Raw genomic sequence first — 24473 nt, 5'->3', positions numbered from 1 at the left:
AACTCTGATTATGTTGGGGTAGACTTGGATATTCCTCAAATTGGTTAGGCGTGTTAGTAGTCTTTACCTGTGACTCTGCAGGTGGAAATGCGTACTCCGGGGCATCCCGTAACGGCGAGGGAGGGTACAGCTACACGGCACCCGGAGCGGTCTTTCCTGATGTCAAACTGGGACTCCACGCAGGCCCCGGGCAGGTGTTCATCATCCCGGCAGCTAAGGTAAGAGTCTGTGGGGACCTGGGGGGACTCGGGGTGTTTACGGACTTGTGGGGACTGGGGGACTCTTGAATGTTTTTGTCTTTAGAACTATTCATGACATTTGCTTACTGTATACTGATTCACTTCAATGCGATGAATAATGAGACAGTGAACAATGATTTTCGAAACCCAGTAATGTGAACTCCCGATCCCGACGGTAATTTTTGTAATACTGTGTAAATCTGTCATAATTATTGGACTAGAGAACCAAGCGATGTTCCTGTTCGCTTCTGTACATGGTAGAAACCGTGTATATATTGTGTTATGGTGTAAAAGTACGGTATATGTTTTGCAGTAGTGTGTGTGTGTGTGTGTGTGTGTGTGTGTGTGTGTGTGTGTGTGTGTGTTGGAGGTACATTGTTACATCGTGCTGGACAGCGTCACTCACAGGTATATGGCAAGTAGGTGCTCATTCATGGGTTTTCATGACCTTAAACAGCATCAGTATAAAGACCATTCGTGAACTCGGTGCCCTGAAAGTACTCACAGACGCCACCTAAGAATGTTAACACACACACACACACACACACACACACACACACACACACACACACACACACACACACACACACACACACACACACAAGACCTTCAGCCAAAAAGCATCTTCCCTGAACCTCCTCCACAATCACCGCCCCAGGGAGACGAGCGATATCGGCACCTGGCCTTTGATTCCATCTTTCTTGCATTAAAGAAAAAAAAAAAAAACTCACTTCGTAACCCATACAAAATACAACCCGGGGACAGTCCACTCTGATGTTACAGTCACACTTACTTAATGCATTATCACTCTCACAGTCCACTCTGCCTTCTCACTGTAATGCTTCCCCTCACTTATCTCCCCTCATGTCTCATTCACAGTTCATTCCACTCTATATGACTTACCTCACGCATATCACTCTTACAGTTTAGTCTGCTCTGGCTGTGACTCTCCCGTCTGACCACAACCCCCTTACTTTTATTCACGTCCTATATTACACTCTCACCCTCTACGCTGCTTCTATTATAATGCTGCATCTCACACCACACCACGCTCACCTCACCCCGCGGCACACGCATAACACCACAATACACTTACCTCATCACCTCACTCTCACAGCGTAGACAACCTTCAGCATAACCTCAACCAAAGTGGTCGAATTTCTGGTTCATGTCCAGTTGAGCACGGGGCAAGAACAACAACAAAAAATCCTACAAAAAAGGCAGATAGCATTTAAAAAACAACAACAAAGCCAACAACAGAAACGAAAACATCCAGGACAACAAAAAACACCAACACTAACATCCACCACCACCACCACCACCACCACCACATTGAAATCGTGCCCGCGTTTAATGAGATCTTGAGAAACCAATCAGCAGCAATAATCAGATGGCTGGGAGTCTGGCTTCATTCAGGTCCGGGTCCCACACATGTAAAGGATGTCATCTCATAACAGGCCAATCAGCAAGTCAGACGGGCTTGAATGTCCCTTTCATTGGTTCGAAGCTCCGAATAAAGTATATGACTTATTGACCGAAATTGTGTTGTTGGTGTCCCTAGGTGTCTCACAACTTTCCACAGCACTGTCCAAACTTTACGAGATCTTGCCCAGGTAATTAGTATTATTCAGGTGAGTTGGAAGGGTTGGAGTCTCGCTTTCATTAGTTCGGAACTCCGAATACGCGTAAGAATTATTGACCGAAACTATGAAGTCGCTGTCAATCGCTTTTATGCAGCGCCTCAGAGCTGTGCCCAAACTTAGAGATGTTGAACGAAGCTGTACAATCATAAAACACACACACACACACACACACACACACACACACACACACACACACACACACACATTCACTAGCTTGTGCACATCATTTATATTTATTCAGCAGATCATACATTATTACAGCTGGCAGGACAATTCATATTCATCCTGTCGTTAAATGTTTTGTGTTGGGAGATTAAGGTAGGAAATAATAAAATATAAAATTGGTTAATTGCGAGTGATGCAGGTGCTTGCTTTTGTCTTTGCTACTTTGAATAGTTGCTCTTGTTTTATGATTTGCAATTATCATTATTATTATTATTATTATTATTATCATTATTATTATTATTATTATTATTATTATTATTATTATTATTATTACAACAACAGCCACTGCTACTACTACCACTACTACTACTACTACTATTCAGCTGTACTAATAATGCAACCATCATCATCATCATATCATCATCATCATCAACAACAGCCTTCGACTATATTGCCGACAGCACTACTAAAACTGTCACTCCGACCATCATCATCATCATCATCATCTTCATCACACCCAGTCCAAGTGTCGGAATTACAACGACCCCATCACCATCATCATCATCTTCATCACACCCAGTCCAAGTGTCGGAATTACTACGACCCCATCATCATCATCATCATTATCATCATCATCATCATCATCACCCAACCCCATAGAGGTGATGATGATGTGGAGGTGTGTGAAAGAGGTCATCACACCCACAATGACCTCCCCTGACCCCCGCTGGTATCAATCAGTCCACACCCATTCACGCGGGGATTGGCGCAGCAGGGGATTGGAGATTAGCTGGGATTACATTGAGAAGGCGGGAGCATTTATTTGGATTACATTGTGAGAGTTGATAGATCTGGGGATATATAATGATGGTGTGGGATTACATTAGGAAGACGGGGGGATTTACCAGGATTACATTGTGGAGTTGATAGATTTGGGGGTATATAATGATGGTGTGGGATTACATTGGAAAGACGGGGGGATTTACTAGGATTACATTGTGGAGTTGATAGATCTGGGGATATATAACGATGGTGTGGGATTACATTAGGAAGACGGGGGGATTTACCAAGATTACATCTTGGAGTTGATAAATCTGGGGATATATAATGATGTTGCAGGAATTATAAGTGCTTTGGATTTGATTGGCGATTTTGGCATGGAAATTATTGTTTGGGGGATTAGGTGGATTTATGTGGATTTCAGATTTTCCGGATTTTGATTTTGGGATTTCGACTGAAGCTAGTGGGGATTATGATTGCTGTTGAACTCTTTTTCACCTCAGCGTGGCCTAATATTTCCCTCTCCATCTTGAGTGCTGAGTTATAAGAACAGACTGGCACTGGAATATGATGCTAGTCACGAAGAAGTGCTGTGGATTGGAACTAAAGCTGCACTGTTTTCTTCACCTGCCACTGAACTGCCTGAAGGAAATTGTGTTACTTTCATTGTCACCACCAGACGATTTTATTCAGAGTTCCAGACCCTTGATATGGAGAGGTTAGGTGCAGCTGAGAAAAATCGTCCTAAGGCTGCAGGAGCATACTAATCTACTGCGTCATCAGGGTGAAGGGGTTAATGAAGGTCTAATTACCAAGATTAGGCAGGTGAAGAGGTAGTGATAGGGCGGGATTGGCTGGAATGGGACACAGGTGAGTGATGGACAGGGCTGTGATTGAGTCATTGGGTTGAGTAAATGCAGGGGTGAAAAGAGGGGGAATATAAAGGCAAATAGCAGCTTTACCGTCTACTGGGTGTTAGAGAGAGAGAGAGAGAGAGAGAGAGAGAGAGGAGGGGGTGGGGGGGGGAAGGAGGGAGGGAGGAAGGAAGAGAGAGAGAGTCTGAGGTAGTTAATGACTTCCTCTTTGTATATAAGTAGAGGGAATATTAGTTCCTCTCTCTCTCTCTCTCTCTCTTTCTATATATATATATATATATATATATATATATATATATATATATATACACACACACACACACACACACACACACACACACACACACACACACACACACACACACACACACACATTCTCTTCCTCCTCTCGTTGCCCATCTCCTCCCTCTTCCCCTTTCATTTTTCTTCCTCATCGTCTTTCCTCACCTCACTCCTGTCCTTCCTTCTCTCCCCTTCCTCTTTCCTCTCCCTTCCTTCTCCCCCTCCCTTCCTCCCTCCCTCTTTTATCTCTGTCTCTCTCCTTTTTGACTCAGAGTGCTACAATATTTCACCAAACAGTCTTGAAAGGACGGGAGGGGGAGAAGGAGAGGAGATGGGGAGAGGAGAGAAGTAGGGCAGAAGGAGAAAAAGGGGGGAGGGGAGAGAGAGAGAGAGAGAGAGGGAGGAGGAGGAAGGAGAGGGGCGAGTGCGAAGTAGTGAGGGAAGGGTATGGGGAAGGGGAGAGGGAGGAGAAGGGGGGGGACTGAAGGGGTAGAGGAAGGGGAAGGAAGGGGGGAGAGGGAGGCGTGTGGGCGTGTGTGATTTAGACGTATGAGGTTTTTATGTGTGTGGGCGGGTGTGTGTGTGTGTGTGTGGGAAGGGGAGGTGTTGGTGTAGGGAGGAGTGAGGGAGGATGTGGATGGATGTGAGTCTGGGTATGGCTGTGTGGGTGTATGGGATTATGTTTTGTACGGGTGAGAGGGTGGATGTTATGGTGTGGATGTGGGTGTGGATAGTGTGGATGTGAGTGGTTGTAGGGGAAAGAGGGTGGGTGGTGGGCTGGGGCTGTGGGTGTGAGGTTGGGCACAGTGGTGTGTGTGTGTGTGGGTGTTGTGGATGTGTGCGCGTGTGTGTTCGGGTGGAGGGGGGAGGGATGCAAGTGTGGGTAATGGTGTGGGTATTTCGGTGGGAGTGTTGGTAACTAATAAACACCATCTGAACGTGGGTGGCGGCTCTCTCTCTCTCTCTCTCTCTCTCTCTCTCTCATTATTTGCAAAAAAAGTTGAGCTTCATGATCCTTTTCCAATTTCTCACACGCAAAAGCAAGACAAACTTTAAGTGTTTTTGGAGCCCACCGGGGTCCTCTGTAAGCCCTTGTATTCTGAGAGAGAGAGAGAGAGAGAGAGAGAGTAATTTGACTGGTGCAGAAAAAGTTACGTAGATATATATATACAGATTACATACAAATTTCGCGGAATTTACTTGATGGTCGGGCCTTAATATTGCAGACTCTAAAATTGCAGGTGTTTAGAGAGAGAGAGGCTTGGTGAATAAATGCTATAGGATATGGTGTCCTCTAAACCTTTCCAATTTGCAGCCTTACTAAATTTACAAGTAAACTTTTGTAACATGCATATCCTTTGCATTTTTCACTAACTAGGGGGATGAAAAATGCTGTAATAATAGCCTGCGTTTATATATATATTTGAACATCCGGGAGGTGGATAAATAAATTGACTGTTTGATTGCTGTTGCTATTTTTATTCTTCATTCATTTTTTGCGAGAGAGAGAAAGAGAGAGAGCGTGGGTGTAAATGACATTCATAGGAGTCTCAGTGAATCGTTTGTACCGTGTAGCGTGGGAGGAAGCGTGGCATTACATGAATTACAGCTCTTATTTTTGTAACGTGAGTGTCTATGGCCTGTCAGCTTTAACACGCCCTATAGTTACCTGTCGTCAGTGTATAATTCTGGCTGGAAAGAAAAAAAAAAAAACAATTAAAGAAAGAAATATTTAAGACAGTAGCAATGAAAAAATTTAAAAAACATTGACATTAGCAGTGAATAAATTAAAGAAAAAGTTAGCACAGTAGCAATGAATAAATTAAAGAAAAGTTAGGAAAGTAGCAATCAATAAATTAAAGAAGGATAAAAAGTTACGACAGTAGCAGTGAATAAATTATAGAAAAAGTTAGGACAGCAGCAATGAATAAATCTATCTGCTTTAATGTGACCTCAAATTGCCATCTCTCTTTCTTGAATGTTTAGCATCAACAAGAAATTAACGCCACAAAATGCTGCAAGTCACGAAGAAGTGCTGTGGAAATGATGTAGAGCCGTAGAACGAATAATGTGTGCCATTAAGTCTTAGCGAGATTAGCACTAGAAGATGATGCTAATCAAGAAGAAGTGCTGAGGAAATGATGTAGAACTGTGATATTGTATTATTCTGCCACTTAGCTGTAAAGAGTGATTATTTCCAGAATTTGATGCAAGTCACAATGAAGTGCTGTGGAAAGGATGTTAACCCGTAGTATTATCTTCTTGTGCTACTAAACTGTAAAGAGATCAACACTTCAGTGTGGTGCTAGTCACGAAGATGTGTAGAAGAGATGTCGTTTTCCCTCCCACCTAATTTTTCCACAGTAAGGCAAACTTTTCCCGTTATTTATATCACCTTTTCAAAGATATCATTACGTCTTCCTCCTCCCCTCCTCTCTTCCACGCTGATGGCTCCGTTGCTGCGTCTTGCTCCGATATGCCATTTCAAAAACGTTTTCAGCAATTTTACTTCTTCTTTTTCTTCTTTTCTTTTCTCTTTCCACTCTCATGGTTCCATTTCTACTTCTTTCTGATATGCTTTTCTAAAAACCTTTTCATCAATTGTACATCTTCCTCTTTCCTTCTCTTCCACTCTGACGGCTCCGTTGCTGTTCCTCTCTCTAATAATGCTGTTTTTTTGTTTTGTTTTTTTTCCACTTAATTTTGATTGAGATTCCACTTTGGGCGATTCCGTTGCTGTTCCTCCTCCTCCTCCTCTTCCCTGTGGCTTCTTCATGAAAGGTATTAACACTCTCAGGCTCCTGTGACTCATTCTTAGCAGCAAATAATTGTCTGGTATGAGACGGAAGAAAATAATAGAGAGGATGTGACATCGTTACGATTGACACTTCAGTACGATGACGCCTTACTGCTTTGTTCTTGCCATCTTCCGGTGATTTTATTTAAGAACAGGTTAATTATGGCTGTAACCCCACCCGTTCGAAAAGCGTCTCCTAAGCTGAGCAAAATCGTCTGTAGGTGGCAAGAATTAAGCAAATTATAATAGTAGTAGTAGTAGTACGATAGTTGTAATAATAGTAGTAACAGTAGTGGTGGTGGTAGTAGTAGCAGTGGTAGTAGTAGTAGTAGTAAGACGTCATTGTATTGAAGAAGTAATCATCCTTCCATGAATGCAATGTATTTTCCACCCTCCCGCATCTCGCTGCCAAGAAGGCGTATGGTCCTGGAGGCAAAATGTGCTTCCGCCTTGACGCCCTGCCTAGTCAAGCTCTTTCTCCTTGGTCTGTCAGCTCTTCCCTCCTTTCATCTCACCTCAAAGCTTGCTCCCATTCACCCTGTTCCATAGACGGGCGAGTGGTCCCGGCTCTCTAACTATCCCCCTGTTGCCGTAATCAAGTCTTTTGTGGTTCATCTTCAGTCTTTTCTTTCTTTCTCTTTTTTTTTTTTTTTTTTTTTTTTTTTTTAGGTCGACCATCTTTTCATAGCCTTCTTTTTGACCGTCGGTGTGGGGGCTCTGTCAGGGATTCTCTTACATTCCTTCTCATATTTTCTGGTCATCCTCCTTTCGGGAATGCGGTGAGGCCTTTGTTATTTAGTGCACTATTCATCTCAAAGGTGCATGTGTTTAATTTCCAAGCTGCCCTCCCATGGCTTCTTTCCTTCCAGTAGTTTCGTTGTCTCTTGTCTTATTTCTCGTTGTTCTGTCGGGAGAGGAGTGAAGCCCTAGTGTCTGGTGTTGTCAATCCTGTCCCGTTTAATTTTTGTACTTTGTAATTGTTGAGATACAGGAATGTGCAGATACAGACACTGCTATAGTCTGCTGTACCCTGTAAACCCAATGACACTCAGAGATACAGACTAATATTTTGTACCCCATACCTCCCACAACAACCGAGATACGATAAATTACAGTACAAGGGTTTATTTAATCTGCTGTACCCCATAACTCCCAGGCTACAGGCAAGAGAGGCCAATACAAAGAGCCGCAAGGCCTATGTATCCTGTAACCCTGGCGTGAGGTGAAAGAGACAAGGATACCATTAATTAGTCTTTCGTGTTAGAGAGTGAATTACAGGGGTGAGACTCAAAGGATGTTGGTAGTTGTGGTAGTGGGGAGTATTGGAAGCGGTGAGATGGTTGATTTGATGATGGTAACTGTGATATTTGTAGTGGTAGTTGAGGTAGGAAGCTTTAGAAGTAATGAGGAAATGGTGGTGGTGGTGGCAGGTGAGGTGGTAGCTGTGGTGGTGATTGTGATGATAACTGTGGTGGTGGAGGTGATGGTCTTGGTGATGGTGGTTGTTTTGTTGTGTGGTTGTGTGTTGAATGGTTTGATTTTAGTTTTGGTAGTAGTGGTAGGGAGTACTGGGGTCGATGAAGTGGTTGTTTTGATGGTGGTTGTGGTTATGGACATCTGATGGTTGTGGTAGTAGTTGTGGTAGGGAATTCTGGCAGCCATGTGGTTGTGGTGGTTTTGGAGGTGGTGGTTGTGTTGGTTGTAGTAGCTCTTGCGATTGTGGTGGTGATAGTGATTGTACTAGTCGCCGTGATGGTGGCGACTGTGGTGGTTGTGATTTGATAGTGGTTGTAGTGGTTGTGATAGTGGTTGTAGCGGTAATGATGATTGTTGAGGCTGTGATAGTGGTTGTAGTGGTAATAATGATTGTTGTGGTGGTGGTTGTGATAGTGGTTGTAGTGGTAATGGTAATGATGATTGTTCTGGTACTGGCGTGATGGTAGTTAAGATGATAGTTGTTATGGTGGTAGTGGTGGTGATAGTGGTAGTGATTTTTCTGAAACAGGTTAGGTGATGGTGGTAGTAGGAAGCCTGGTGGTTGCTGCCTTCAGACGATTTTATTCAGATGTAGGAGAGAAAAATCAGACTATGAAGGGGTTAATGGAGGCTGTCTCTATCCCCGCCACTAAAGACGGTTTCTCCAAGGTTAAAAAAATCGTCTGGGAGTAGCAGGAACCGAGAAATCGTCCTTTAACTGAATGTTTTGGCTTAGATTGTTGTTATGTACACTGCCTTACTGTACGATCAGATTAAGAGTGAAAAAAAAAGTGTGAGAGTTGAAAAAGAATATTAAAGTGAAAAAAAAAAATATCAGAGTGGAAAAGGGTTAAAGTGGAAAAAATATATATATAGAAAAAGAACGATCAAGTGTTATGGGATCTTGTTTGTCCTGGCCTATAGAATTTGAAAGTCAGTTCCTCTCTCTCTCTCTCTCTCTCTCTCTCTCTCTCTCTCTCTCTCTCTCTCTCTCTCTCTGTCTCTCTCTCTCTCTCTCTCTCAGAATCACGTTTTTGTCACTGTCTTCTCCCCTTTTCACTTCACGTAATAATTGTTCATGTCACTTTTGCTTCTACTTTTATTCATCACTATTTCCATCCATCTGCGCAGATTCCTTGCCTTCTGTAGTCTTCGTTCACCTTTTTTCCCTCCCCAGTTCACCATCATCATCACCATTCTCTCTTTTCATCACCATCATCACCATTCCCTCTCATTCACCACCACCACCACCACCACCACCACCACCACCACCACCACCACCAATCTCTCCACAGCCACCACTACTACTAATCTCCTCCTCATCTTCACCACATCACCACCGTCATCACGACTTTCTCCCATCATCACCGTCACCACTACAGCCACCAGCTCGACCCTCGCCATTCTTCATCCAAACTCCCTCTCTCATCACCATATTCTTTATTCCACCAAGTGTTTATATCCAGCGAGAGAGAGAGAGAGAGAGAGAGAGAGAGAAAGAGAGAGAGAGATAAAGAGAGGCATAGTGTGGGTGTGTGAAAGTGGCATTGTTTTTGTTTAGAAAATGTGTCTTTGTCTGACATTATTCTTTGTCTAAAATTGGGTGCCTGTCTCTCTCTCTCTCTCTCTCTCTCTCTCTCTCTCTCTCTCTCTCACGAACGCAATTGGCATACAAGAAATTACGGACCTTCGTCATCAAGTCTTCAGATGTGGAGGACAGTTCTTTCTCTCTTTTTCCATTTTTCTTTTGCCCTTTTTTTTTTTTTTTTTTCATTTTACAGTTATTTTTTTCCTCCCCACATTTATTTTCATTGCCATCATTATCACTGTCATCATCACCACCACGGTCATCACCACCACCATCACTCCCCTTCACCTTCACCTCCTTCTATCCGTTTCACCATCTTTTTTCGCCATCAGTCTCCTCCCTCATCAACATCATCACTTCACCATCATTACCACTATCAATCCCTCTTTCGCCATCATCATCACCATTAATGTCTCCTTCATATGATCACCACCAATTTTTCCTTCTCCATCTTCAGCACTGCGCCGTCCATCATCACCACCACCTATCCAGCACCAGCACCAGTCGTTCCATCATTATCTCCACCACTTACTCCATCGCTACCATAATCACCACCAGCACTCCCAGTATCTATCTGTGCCTCACCATCACCACTCCCATTATCTATATATGTTTCACCATCACCACCATCAAGCTCCACCACCACCACCACCACCGCTATCTACGTATCCCAGTACATCAACCAACCCTCTGACAAATAATTTTCCTCACCACACAGACGGTATAAGTCGAGCAAGACGAGAGAGAGAGAGGGGCATGTGTGTGTGTTTGTGTGTGTGTGTGTGTGTGTGTGTGTGTGTGTGTGTGTGTGTGTGTAAGTGGCATTTTGGAGTTGTTTTGAAAATGTGTGTTTGGGGACATTACTGGGTCTGGATCTTGGTGCTCTCTCTCTCTCTCTCTCTCTCTCTCTCTCTCAAGGTGGTGATGATAGGAAAGATAAAAATGAGTTTGGGATGAGGAAAGATATAAAGAATTAGGAGAAATGAATGGAGGAACCAAAAGAGACACAGAAAACGAAGAGGAGGAGAAGTGAAGAGAAATGGAGAGGAGACGAGGAGGGGAAATGTATCCTTGAAGGTATTGGAGAGAGAGAGAGAGAGAGAGAGAGAGAGAGGAGATGGGAAGGGGAAGGAACCTTGAAGCTACTGTGTGTGTGTGTGTGTGTGTGTGTGTGTGTGTGTGTGTGTGTGTGTGTGTGTGTGTGTGAGAGAGAGAGAGAAGGGGGGGGAGAGGGAAGGGAGAAGTGAAATGGTTAGGAAAGACTTCGAAGACTCGGAGGAAGAATTTCAGCTTGGAGGAGGAGAAGGGTAAGGGGATAGGGAGAAGAGGAGGAAAAGGGAAGTTTGGGAGGAAAGAATCTGAAGAGGGAGGGAGGGAGGGAGGAATATAAAGATAGGAAAAATTTGAAAGGAGGTGCAGGATGTAGAGAGAGAGACAGACAGACAGAGAGAGACATCATTTATCTTTGTAATTCTTCATCTGAGTAATAATCCACCTTTTATTTTCTTAAGATATTATTCCCCTCAGTACCATTATACATTTATACAGGGTGTCCAAAAAAGGCCCACAGATTTTGCAAGTGTTTTATGAGATGCAAAATAAATACATAAACAACTTAATAAATAAATAAATAAATAAAATACTTCAGGAGTTACTTTTTTAATTGGAGGAAATTAGATCTTAAAATTTTGTGCCTTTAACATGCAGTAAATTTTTGGTCACCACTGTATTTTGAGTTTACTAATAAGGTACGATTTTATTCAGGTAGTTAAAGGGCTCGTTGTGAAGGGGTTAATTAATGGGGATAATGGGGTCAATAAAGGGTATTTGCGTCCCATTACTGCGAGAGAATTTACCTGAGAATTTAATGGAATGTTTGTGTGTATCTGCGTAACTCTCTCTCTCTCTCTCTCTCTCTCAGACTGAAAAAATTCTATCCTTGAAAATCTTGAGAAAATCTAAGAAGAGAAGCAACACAGAGAGAGAGAGAGAGAGAGAGAGAGAGAGAGAGAGAGATGGAGGGACGAAAGAGGGTGGAAGAGATGGATTGCGGGCAAGAGAGGGAGGGAGGAGAGAGGTTGGTTGATAGGAGATGGATGGTTTGAGAGAGAGAGAGAGAGAGAGAGAGAGAAAGAAAGAGAGTAGAAGAGGTAGAAGAGGAAATGTGTGAAGGAGGGGGACGTGAAGGAGAGAGAGAGAGAGAGAGAGAGAGAGAGAAGAAGAAGAGGAGGTAGAAGAGGAAATGTGTGAAGGAGAGAGAGAGAGAGAGAGAGAGAGAGAGAGAGAAGAAGAAGAAGAGGAGGTAGAAGAGGAAATGTGTGAAGGAGAGAGAGAGAGAGAAGAAGAAGAGGTAGAAAAGGAAATGTGTGAAGGAGGGGAACGTAAAGGAGAGAGAAATTAATAAACAGGGAGAGAGAAAGAGAGAGAGAGAGAGAGAGGGAGCGTGGGAGGTGTGTGGGAAGTTCCATTGAACCTCGTACGCTGGGAGGGAGGAAGACAGAGGATGGAGGAATATTTGCAGGAAGGGAGAGGTATTTGGTGGAAGGAAGGCATATTTGGAGGAAGGGAGAGATTTGGAGGAAGGGAGGAGTATTTGGAGGTAGGGAAGGATAACTGGATAAAGGGAGGAATATCTGGAGGAAAGTAGGGGTAGTTGGAGGGAGTGAGGGAAATTTAGGGTGACAGAAGGAGGGATGGTAAGATAGAGGGAGGGCTATAATGAGAGAGAACAGGCGAGGAAGAAGATAAGGAGAGAGAGAGAGAGAGAGAGAGAGAGAGAATAGCAAATGGGAGGAAAAGCGTGGGTGGATGGAGAGGATTTCAGGCAGTTTGAGAGAGAGAGAGAGATTACGATCCTTTTTAGGTGATCCGACGGTGATATTAATAGAAAGATTTAATGACCTCTTCTACGTGGATTAGGAAGCTCCCTCAACACCTATTCCTTAGCGATTTTTTTTTTTTTTTTATTGGCATACCACACCTTACCCTTCCCTCAACACCTATTCCGTAGCTTTTTTTTTTTTTTTTTTTTTTTTTTCCTTACTACACAATACTATTCCCTCGCGCCTTTTCCTTATCGATTTATTTTGCATACCACACCTTACTATTCCCTCAACGCCTCTTCCTTATCGATTTATTTTGCATACTACACCTTACTATTCCCTCAACGCCTCTCCCTTAGCAATTTATTTTGCATACTGCACTTTACTATTTCCTCAACGCCTATTCCTTAGCTATTTATTTTGCACACTATACCTTACTGTTCCGTCAACGCCCCTTGCTTAGTGATTTATTTTGCACACTACACCCTGCCATTCCTTTAACACCTCTTCCTTAGCGATTTATTTTGCATACCTACACACCCAACGTCACACAGCTCGGTGCCGGGTAAGGACTTTACTTTGGGTGTGCATCCTTTCCATGGCACTTCTTCGTGACTAGGCGTTTTTCCCCCCTCTAACTTGGTCTGAAATTGCCACCTTCCCATCTTGAATACTGAGCTGTAACAGTAGACTAGCACTTGAATACGATGCTAGTCACGAAGAAGAGCTGTGGAAATGATGTAGAGTTGTAGTATTCCCTTCTGCCACTGAGCTACGTAAAATAAACCGCAAAAAGTCGAAAGTCTGAGCCAAGTTTAGGTGAGAAAACCATAACATCCTATTTTCTATCAACTTATTTTTGCCGCTCAGCATTTAAATTGGGGACAGATGGCAATTTTAGGCCAAGTTAGAGTGAGGGGAGTATAGACACACGTGTAATCTGGTGTATGGATTTTTTTTTTTAATATGTTTTCCTGCCGCTGTTCATCATCATAAAATAGAGACTCATTAAGCGTCGAGAACATGGCCGTTTCTTCCCTAATTGCTAAAGTTAGAGAATTAAGAGATGATTAACAATTTCACAAGTTTACCCTTCAACGACCACGGCAACTTATATTGTCCTCCATTTTCTTTATCATTATATTGCTCTTTATTTTCTTTATCGCTTTTCATCGTTTTCATTTTCCTAATTATTTTTATCGTTCTTCATTTTCTTTATCACTGTTTTTGTTGTTCTTCAGTTTCTTTATCACTTTCATTGTTCTTCATTTTCTTTATCATTTTTATTGTCCTTCATTTTTATTGTCACATTAATTGTCCATTTTCTTTATCATTTTCTTCATTGTTCTTCATTTTCTTTATCACTAATTTTATTGTTCTTCATTTTCTTTTTCATTGTTTTTATGGTTCTTCATTTTATCACTATTATTCTTCATTTTCTTCACGTTATTATTATTATTATATTTTTATTCTTGCTTCCACTACAGTTTTGTTATTTAGGAGAGACTGAAGGGGTTAGATACAGCCTTCATTAACCCTCTCATGCACGGAATAACTCTAGTATTTAATGCCAGAAAGCTGTTATGCTGCTGAATCATGGTAGCCTGAGAATGGCAATAGGATAGTCGACTTTTTCTTCATCAGACGGAACAAGGTCACTCACAAAATTAGGTCATGGGTGGCTAGCGAGAGAGAGAGAGGGAGGGAGGGAGGGAGGGAGAGAGGGGGAGCTGGGAAAGAGAGGAGAGAGAAGAGGTATGAATGAGAGAGAGAGACATGAGAGGGGAGGGAGGAAGGGACAGACGAGAGTGGGCGAGGGATTGAGAAATACACGAGAGGCAAGATGTAAGCAGCTTGGGGGAGACGGTGGTAAGGAGGAGGAGGAGGACGAGGACGAGGGCAAGAGGAAAAAGAAAAGATGATGGAAGAGAGATATATATGAAAGAATGGAGGGAGAAGGAGGAGGATGAAGAGGGAAGGAGGAGGACGAGAACAAGAAGAAGAAAAAGATGATGAAAGAGAGATTTAGGAAAGAAAAAGAAGGAAAGGAAGGAGAAAGAGGAGGAGGAAGAGACGAGAAGGAGGATGGAAACTAAGAGAAGAAGGGCGAGAAGAGAGAAAAACATGATGGAAAAGAGAGAGAGAGAGAGAGAGAGAAACTTGAGCTTGGTAGGTAGGTAGAGAGTGAGGTCAACAAATAGGTAGGAGGGAATGGAACAGGTAGGTAATAATGTAAGAGGTAGGTAGGAAGGTAGACAAGTGGAAAGTAGTATTGTGCAGGTAGGTAGGTAGGCAGAAAGTGAGACAGGTAGATTGTTAGGTAGGTAAGTAAAAAGTAATATAGCATAGGCAGGTGAGTAGGCAGAGAGTGAGACAGATTGGTAGGTAGGGAGGTAGGTAGGTGGGCAGGTAGGAAAGTAAAAAGTAAGTTAAGGCAGGTAAGTAGGGACATTGGTAAGTAGGTAGAGAGTGGGACGGGTAGGTAGGTAGGTGGATAAGCAGAATAAGATAGGAAAGGTACATAGATAGGCAGGCAGGTAGGTAGGGAGAGAGTAAGAGGCACGGGAGAGGGAGGCTGACAGGTGAGTGGATAGCCAGGTAGGCCTAAAATATGCAAATGACGTTAAGAAATGTAAGCCGACAGCATTATGTTATTAACTGAGAAGACGAGGGAGGAGGAGAGGCGGCCTTGGAAAGTTGAGAAGTTGGGGAAAATTCAGTAATGAGATAAAGCCAAAGAGAAAAAGAAACGAGAGAGAGAGAGAGAGAGTAATATAATCAGAAAAAGAAAGAAAGAAGTAGTATAATAAAAGGAGATACGGCGAAAGTTTGTAATTGTCTGAACCCTCACAAGGTCACGCCATCTATGACTTGAATTCAGAGTCACATTCAGAGTATAACCAAGAAGCGAAACTGTCAGAACTTCGTATGAGGGAGAAATATTCATACGGTGATAGGTGCAAGTGGAAACAGAGAGAGCAATTCTTGACCGAAGGTTTAAATAATAATGAAGTTTGTGGGAATAAAACTGAAAATATTTTAAAAGTATCAGTGAACGTGATGAAATAATACAAACAGGAAAATACATGGAAAAGAATAATAATGGAATGTAAAATGAAAAATACTGTTGAAATGACGAAGTGTGGAAGAGTAAAGCGACAAAATTGGTCATAGAGGGAAGATATGACGATAAAAGAGGGGAAAATAACTAGAGATAATTGGTCAGACAAGAAAGTACAGGAGTTTGATCGTCAAAAAGCGGTGACGGAGGAGCGAAGTTGGTGGGTGTGGGAGGAGGGAGGGAGAGAGAGAGAGAGCGAAGTAAGTAATAGGAGAGGAGGAAAATTGAGATATTCATTAGGAGGAAGACGAGAAAAAAAAAGAAGAGCGGGCTAAAGAGATAGAAGAAAAAAGAGAGAGAAACAGAAGAGGAGGATAATTGAAATGGACAGACAGGCTAATACACAGATGAAAAGATACTGAAAGCAGAAGACAAAGCAAATGTAAAGAGTATTAGAGACGGAATATTAGCTAAGGAAAGGAAAGATCTGTTTGGTAATGAGAAAAGATTAAAGAAAAGAGAAGATAATGTGAAGAACAGAGTGAAGGGTAGGAGAACAAGAAAAATGTAGGACCCTAGGAAATTGTGTAAGTAATGATGAACAGAGAGAAAAAAAAAAAAGAGGTGTGTACACTTTGATGCAATGAGAGAGAGAGAGGGAGAGAGAGAGGGAATTAATTGTTGGAGCCAAGTGTGTGTGTGTGTGTGTGTGTGAGAGAGAGAGAGAGAGAGAGAGAAAGAAAGAAAGAAATTAAGAGAGGAAAAAGTGTGCCGGAGGAAATTAAATGTTGGAGCCATGTGTGTGTGTGAGAGAGAGGGGAAGAGAGGCTTCTTTCCTTCCGAGGCTTCTTTCCTTCCGTGCTTCCAGGTAATTTTTATAACCACATAGTTTTGGGACCTACTATGTTTGCCCCGTTATTCTTTTCATATCATTGTTATTTTATTATTTTTATTATTATTTTTATTATTATTATTATTATTATTGTTGTTGTTGTTGTTATTATTATTATTACTATTATTATTTAGTTCTCCTCCTCCTCCTCCTCCCAAACATTGTCAGTTTGGCTCCATTCCATTATTTCTTCACCAGTTCCCTTCAGACTTGGTACAATTGTTCCTTGTTAAAATACCCCGAACACCTTTTTCTTTTTTCTTGAGGCTTTTAAAGGGATTTACGGGGTCAGAGGTCATACACACACACACACACACACACACACACACACACACACACACACACACACACACACACACACACACATTTTGGGATCCAGTGCGTTGTAGTTCTCATTAATCATTGTAGTAATTTGCACAGAAGTATGTTATTGTACTGTAGTTGTGTGGCGACCATTTTGTATTCCCTGGGTAATGTTTTTTTCCTAGTATCTTCATCCCTTCGTCCTTCCTTCCTTCCTTCTTTCCCTCATTCTTACCTTCTTCCCTTCCTTCGTTCCTTCCTTCCAATCAATTGGCTATGCATCCTTCCATTCTGCCTTTCTTCCTTCTTTCTTTCCTTCTCTCCGTCCTTCCTTCCATCTTTCTTCCTTCATTCCTTCCTATTTGCCATCCAAGTATTTCATCCATTCATCCATTCAACTCGCCATTCTCCCATTTGATTTCCATCCAGCCATCATCTAACCATTCATCCCTCCATTTATCCATTCATCTATCCATTCTTTAACTTCCTCTCATCCATCCCGCGTACTACCTATCCATCCGTCCATAATTTTTTCACCAGTCCATTTACAAACCTTCCCAACTTACCATCCATCCATCTATCCATCCTACCTTCCATCCATCCATCCACGCATTCATCTTTCCGTCGCCCCATCCATCCATCCTCGACCTATCCTACATTCATTCATCAGTCCATCTACAGATCTTCCCAACTTCCTTCCGTCCATCGATCTATCCATCCATCCACCCATCCACCCATAAGTTCATCAGCCCCTATGTCTTCCCATCAGACCATCCAAAAACCCTCCTAGCTTCCATCCATCCATCCATCCATCCATACAGTACATACAGACATCCTCCATTCATTCACTAGTCCAGCTACAAATCCATCCATCCATCCATCCGACCGTCCGTCCATCCATCCATCCATCCGTCCATCCATCCATCCATCCATCCATCCATCCACCCTCCGCGTCCCCGTGCCCAGCTCTTACGTGATTGGCAGAGACACATGTCGCCCGCCTCTCCGCAGCCAATCAGGCGAGAGAACGCATATTGCCTCGCCTCCCATTGCCCAGTTGCGTCGGGGCTTCCTCTCCCTCCTCTTACTCTTACTCGCTCTGACTCACTCTTTCTTTTTAAACAAACTCTTAACGTTTCTTTCTTCTTGTTTTACTTTTTTTTTCCTTACAGTATTTGGCTTTGTTATCTTGATCTCTTCCTCCTCTCCTCTTCTCTTTTTTTTCTTCTCGTCACTTCTCTTTTTCCAGCTTCACACACGCGCATTTCCTTTCATCTGCACCTCTTGCTCTTCTTTTCTCCCAATTTCTTACCCCGTCATATTCTGTTTCTTCTCTCCTCTCTAATCCTCTTTCCTTCCTCTCCACTGCTCGTCTCTTCCCTCTTCTCCCCTCCTATCCTCACCTCTCCTCCTATCCTTGTCACTTCATTCCTCCCCTCTCTTTTCCTTTCCTCACCTGTCCTCTCATCTCCTCTCCTTTCACCTCCTCTCTTTTCACATCGGCTCCGCTTCTCTCGTCTCCCCTACTCCACCACGTTCCTTCTTTCCCCTCTTCTCCCCTCCCCTTCCTTCCTTCCTTCAGTCCCCTCTCCTCCCTTTCTTTCCCTCCCTCCCCTCCCCTCCCCCCCTTCCTCATTCCATCTTCACTCCTCATCACCGCGAAATACTGCTCCCTTCACCTTCAGTCCCTCTCCCAATACATCTCCACATCTCTCTCTCTCTCTCTCTCTCTCTCTCTCTCTCTCTCTCTCTCTCTCTCTCTCTCTCTCTCTCTCTCTCTCTCTCTCTCTCTCGTAAACATTCATCCCCCAGTTATATCCTGTGTTTATTGGGTCGTTTGTAAAAAGCATTGGGGTTTATTGTCATGTTTTTCTTGTGTGTGTATGTTTTTTTTTAAGCTTTGTGTGTTTGTTAATGTTTATCCCAAAATTCATTATTATTTTTTTTTATTTTCAGGACTTTTGACATTTTTTTCCCCTATAAGTTAATGGATATGACGCAGTCTATGTCCTAATTTTTGGAATCTGTATTGCTATGGCTCTTATTCTCGGCTACCTAACACCTCTTCCTTACCGATTTATTTTTGGATACGGCTGGCTCATATCGTTTTGTGTGTTATTTATGCAGAGTTTGATGATATGAGAAGGGTTTAAGGTACACAGAGTAGGATGTCTGGGCGTAATAAGGAAAATAAATCGCTCATCAAGAAGTGTTAGGGAGCTTCTTCACCGACTAGATGACGGGCATAATATGTGTGAAGATCAGTAGAGGATTAGATAGGAAATAATGTTATGTGATCAGCTAAAGAGAAGAGAGGAGAACAGAGTGGAAGAGAGGAGAGGAGAGAAGAGAATTGAAGAGAGGAGAGAATAGGAAAGAGAGCAGGAGAGGGGAGAAGAGAAACGAAAGGAGAAGAGTAGGAGAGATGAATGTGTATATGATGAGAAGGGATACTGGTAGGGTGTATGTGAGTTGGTGTGAAGGTGAGAGAGTATGGTAGGCCAGGAAGGTGGATGGCTGTGGTGAATGAGCATGTGTGGAAGGTGTGGAACTGAGGAGGCTGAGGGATTATTGAGGTTTGGTTATTATCTGCTTGGGAGAGAGAGAGAGAGAGAGAGAGAGAGAGAGTTTTAGTTGTTTTGGTTTTGTGTAATCCAGGTCTGTATGGCCGAGCAGACACATCAACTGCTGGCAGGCAATCGCACCTGCAGGGCAGTCCCGTGCAGTGAACCAATGTTTCCATGCGGCAGACAGCGCTTCCCCACAGTGAAGCGCGGGAAGTGTGTGGAAGTTTGGTTCATGGATTTACTTCGCTTTTGTGTCTCTCCATCCAGGTAACGGGGCACCATCGTAGGCTCCACATATTTTGTTTTTATATGATTACCACCCAGCGTTTCAAGTGGTTTCCTGGGTTGCAGAGAACTAACTTGTCACACACTGTAGAGTTGCCTGAAGTGGAAAAAAGAGTAATAAAAAGTGACAGGAAGGATGGAAATAGGAAGAGAGGAGGGCAGACTGAACAAAAATGATGAATGTGGAGGAAAGGGTAAACAGCAGTACATCAAGTGAGTGGATGATACTCGCCACCACCTAGAGAATCTTAAAGGATGCGTGTAGTATTTAGTCATCAGATTGTGTTCCTAAATTGCTTACTCTAGAGGGGTGTATCTGTCTCCAGCTGTACTTTCCCAGGTTTTACTACTCGCTCCAGGAGACTTTATGTTGGACTTTACTTGCTAATAAAACCGGGGGAGCGGATTGAGAGAGAGAGAGAGAGAGAGAGGAATATCCATCTCGTAATAAATTCCCTTTTATATAATTTTTTTAATATTGGTCTTCCGTGAGCCCTTTTTTTTTTCTTTATTGGTTTTCTGAGATACCATTAGTAGAAGATTTTTTCCTCTTTCCTCTTGAACTCCTCTTATCGGTTTCCTTTTCTCAGTTTGTATCGGTTTTCCTCTTGCGTGCCTCTCTTGGATTTCCTATAAATTTTTTCCCCCTCTTGGTCGTTATTAACACTTCTGCCTCTTCGTTTTCCTTGGTTCCTCTTAGCGCCTTCTTTCCTCTTCCCTATAATTTTCTGCTCCTTCTCCTTACTAGTTCTTCCTCTTGATATATTCCCGTTCCTTTTATCAGTGTTATCATCCTCTTGATCTTCAGTTATTAGTGTTCTCTCCTCTTAGGTCTTTCTCTTAGTCTCATTTATTATCATTTTTCCCTGATCTTTTTGCCTTGTCACCGTATCTTCCTCTTTGTATTCTTCTTTCCTCTTAGGCCGTTTTTCCTCTTGTTTCCTCTTTCTCCTGATTATTCTGGTTCCTCTTCGTATTTGTTCTTCCTCTTAAATTACTTCAACTTCCTTGGCCTCCCCTCCTCGGCTTGCTTCAGTTGTTATTCCTCTTTCCCCTTACATCCTCTTTTCCTCTTGATGTTTTTCCTCTTAGTTTTTTTTAGGAATTTGATCCCCTCCTCTTCCTCCTCTTGTATTCATCGGCTCTGGCTCGCTCCCATGTTTTCAGATTCTCTCTCTCTCTCTCTCTCTCTCTCTCTCTCTCTCTCTCTCTCTCTCTCTCTCTCTCTTCCTTACCCTTCAACTTCTTCTTCTTCATATTTATTCATCCCTCGTCCTCTCAATATTTCCGCCTGACTGCCTCCTTTCCCCCTCCCCCTCTCTCTCTCTCTCTCTCTCTCTCGTATACTTCAGTCCTTTGAGATTTAGTCACAACCTCAAAACTTCGCATAATCCAGAGAGAGGGAGAGAGAGAGAGAGAGAGAGGGAGGGAGGGAAGGAGGGAGGGAGGGAGAGAGAGAATGATTTGATTCTCTTTCTTCTGGATCAAATTTTCAGTCTTTTCCTCCCCATATCACTTGCTTCCCATATTTGCTCATCCCATTTTTTCTTCAGCCCCTCCATTCCCTCCTCAAACCTCATCTTCCTTCCATCCCTCCTTCCCTGCCTTCCTCCTTCCCTGCCTCCCTCCCTCCTTGCCTCCTTCCCTCCTTGCCTCCCTCCCTCCCTCCTTCCTTCCTTCCTTCCTTTCATCCACCCATCCTTCCTTCCTTCCGTTTACAGCTATTCCACTTCTTTTCCCAACGTCACCTTCCTTTTCGAATATCCTTCTTTTATTTCCAAACCTCCCCTTTGTTTCTCAAGTCTCCCTAGCCTTTCCAAGCTTCCCTTCCTTCCCCACTTACCTCCACTCACCTCCTTCCTTCCTCAGGCGTCTCCTTCCTTCCTCAGTCACCCCCTTCCTTCCCCAAACATCCCGTTCCTTCTTCAAGCATATCCGTCCTCCAAGCCTCCCCACACTCCTCAAACTTCCCTTTCTTTCCACAAGCTTCTCAAAACGTTTCCTACCTACCCCAAGAAATTCCCTCCATTCCTGCACTTTCCTCTGCTTCCCCAAGCCACCCTGCCTTCCCTAGCCATTCCATTCCTTACCCAACCCTCCCATCCTTTCCCTCAAGCCACCCTGCCTTCCCTAGCCTCTCCTTACCCAACCCTCCCATTCTTTCCCCCAGGCTTGCCCAACCGACGTCCAGAGGTGCTTGGGAAATCCGTGGCCCATTGTAAACGCACTTGGACCCCTGTCACAAATATCCACCTGTTGTTTTTAGCGGGTTTTCGCGTGTTCTTGCCATTGCCTCTGTCTCGTGCGTTTTGTGTTTGTTCTCTGGGTGCAAAACTAGGCTGGGTTAGGGTAGGGTGGGATGTGGTTGGGTTGGGTTGAGTAGGATACGGTAGGGTAGAGAAGGGTTTGGTTGGGTTTGGCCAGGAAAGGCTGGGTTGGTGTAGGGTAGGGTAGTGTAGTGTAAGGTAGGGTAGGATAAGGTAGGGTAGTATAGTGTACAGTAGGGTAGAGTTTGGTTGGGTTGGGCTAGGAGAGGTTGGGTTGGTGTAGGGTAGGGTAGGGTAGGGTAGGGTTGGGTAGGATAGTAAAGTATGCAGTAGGGTAGGGTAGGGCAGGATAGAGTAGGGAAACGTATAAGGTTAGAATGAAGTAGGATTTGCACTGGTATGGGTAGGATAGTTAAAGGTAAGGTCGGGGACGTTTGGGTAAGGACGAGGTGGGTATGACTTGATTCGTAATAGATAGGATAGGGCAAGATTTCGATAGGCAAGGGTGCTGTACGTCTGTAGGGTAGTGCACGGCGAGGTTAGGGTAGGATGGGATGGAGTGCCTAAGAATAGACTGATATAAACTGCGTTAGGATGAGGTAGACTGGGATAAGAATCGTGCGTAGTGTATTTAGGATTGAAGAATGAGATGGAAATAGTGCAAACTGAGTAAAATCGTCTGGAAGTAGTAATGTTAGGCTAGAAAATGAATGAAAGAATAGGAGGGTTTTTTTTTGCTAAAGATGAAATAAACCTAACCCCATCATTCCGGGGGGTTTCTCTTCGGCCAATAATAATAATAATAATAATAATAATCTCCTAGCAGTACTGATAAAAAATAGCTTGGATCTTACGCCGGCCTCATCTCTTCTCCCATAAGTAAATAATAGTCACATCATTCTTTCCCTCCCTCGTACAGGTCGCCTCATCATTACCATAAAAATAGACCCTTGATTTATTACATTGGTCCTGCGAGATGCCATGAAAAGAAAGGCTCCCCATTATATCCCCATAAACATATATACTCCAGCAGTTTTGTGTCGGACGGGCTGGGTATGGGGTGTGTGTGTGTGAGGGGAGAGAGAGAGAGATTGTGTGTGTGTGTGTGTGTGTGTGTGTGTGTGTGTGTGTGTGTGTGTGTGTGTGTGTGAAAAATTGCGGTGGTTCTGGCCAGATGTAGAGGTTAAATCCTTCTGCTTGATTGGTAAGGCTGTGTATAAAAATGTTGAATGTTTATGGTGGAAATGAGTAAGAGAATGTTTACGTGATGCCCACTGAGGATAAAAATGAATACATGGTGACAAGAATAGAATGTTATGGAATGTTTATATTAAAGTTCAAAGGGAAAAGAATGTTCATGTTGAGAAATGAAAGGAAAAGAATGTTCATTTTGAGAGAGAGAGAGAGAGAGAGAGAGAGAGAGAGAGAGAGAGAGAGAGAGAGAGAGAAGCAATTAGCTAATTGAATTGGTCATAGCGTGGGAGTGAAAGTGAGAAAGTATAAATGGGAATAGTAAATAGTATAGTTGTACGAGAGAGAGAGAGAGAGAGAGAGAGAGAGAGAGAGAGAGATGAACAGCATGCCTGTTAAGGGAAATGGGTCACACATCCATTCACTCGTCACTCATTCATTCAGAATACCCTTGAGAGAGAGAGAGAGAATTAATGAATGAAGAATACCCTTGAGAGAGAGAGAGAGAGAGAGAGAGAGAATTAATGAATGAAGAATACCCTTGAGAGAGAGAGAGAGAGAGAGAGAGAGAGAATGAACGAATGAATGAAAGAAGGAATTCGATTGTCAAACAGATAATGAAAGAATGAACCCGTGCAATACAAGAATGCAAAAAAAAGTTAATAGAGAGAGAGGGAGTGAGATAGAGAAATGAGATAGTGAGAGAGAGTGAGCGAGAGAGTGAAGCAGGACCCCTCAGCTTTAAACGCAAGCCCTCACCTCCCACGGTCCATCATACAACCCTGATATATGATGCCAGCACCACTTTGCATACATTCCCCCTCATACATTATCACATTATCAGTCATACATTTTCATACATTATACACTCCAGCTCATACATTATCAGTCGTACATTGCCATACGTTAGACAATTCTGGTTTTTGATGCTTTCAACTCTGTGCACACATTCTGATTCATACTGTTAATGCATTCTCTCTCAAGCGTCCTTGTTTGTACATAGCTAATGCATTGTGGAACCCGATTGTGTGTGTGTGTGTGTGTGTGTGTGTGTGTGTGTGTGTGTGTGTGAGAGAGAGAGAGAGAGAATCAAAGTATAATACGGTAAGGAAAATAAACCACACAGAAAAGGGTGCCACGAACCCCAGTGTCATCTAAACACGGCTTTTCTTCTCTATGGTGCCTTTTATTATTATTTTCTTAACACTTCATGGACTTATTCCAAAAAAAAAAAGGGGGG

At 43.1% G+C, this 24473-nt stretch overlaps 1 protein-coding gene across 1 annotated transcript in view; it reads left to right on the top strand.

Moving 5' to 3' along the window:
• The window catches only part of LOC145401638 (leukocyte tyrosine kinase receptor-like), a 161747-nt gene that overhangs the window by 81246 nt on the left and 56028 nt on the right, over positions 1–24473 (top strand). Inside the window, 1 exon segment of the mRNA XM_080273833.1 lies at positions 82–218. Coding sequence (XP_080129959.1) covers positions 82–218 — 137 coding nt within the window.

Source organism: Coenobita brevimanus, chromosome 6 (genome assembly GCF_032717465.1).
Source record: "Coenobita brevimanus isolate Jiangsu-jjx chromosome 6, ASM3271746v2, whole genome shotgun sequence".
NCBI classification, from domain to species: domain Eukaryota; kingdom Metazoa; phylum Arthropoda; class Malacostraca; order Decapoda; family Coenobitidae; genus Coenobita; species Coenobita brevimanus.
Note: the sequence above shows the minus strand (reverse complement) of the source record. Positions and strands in the feature narration are given on the sequence as shown.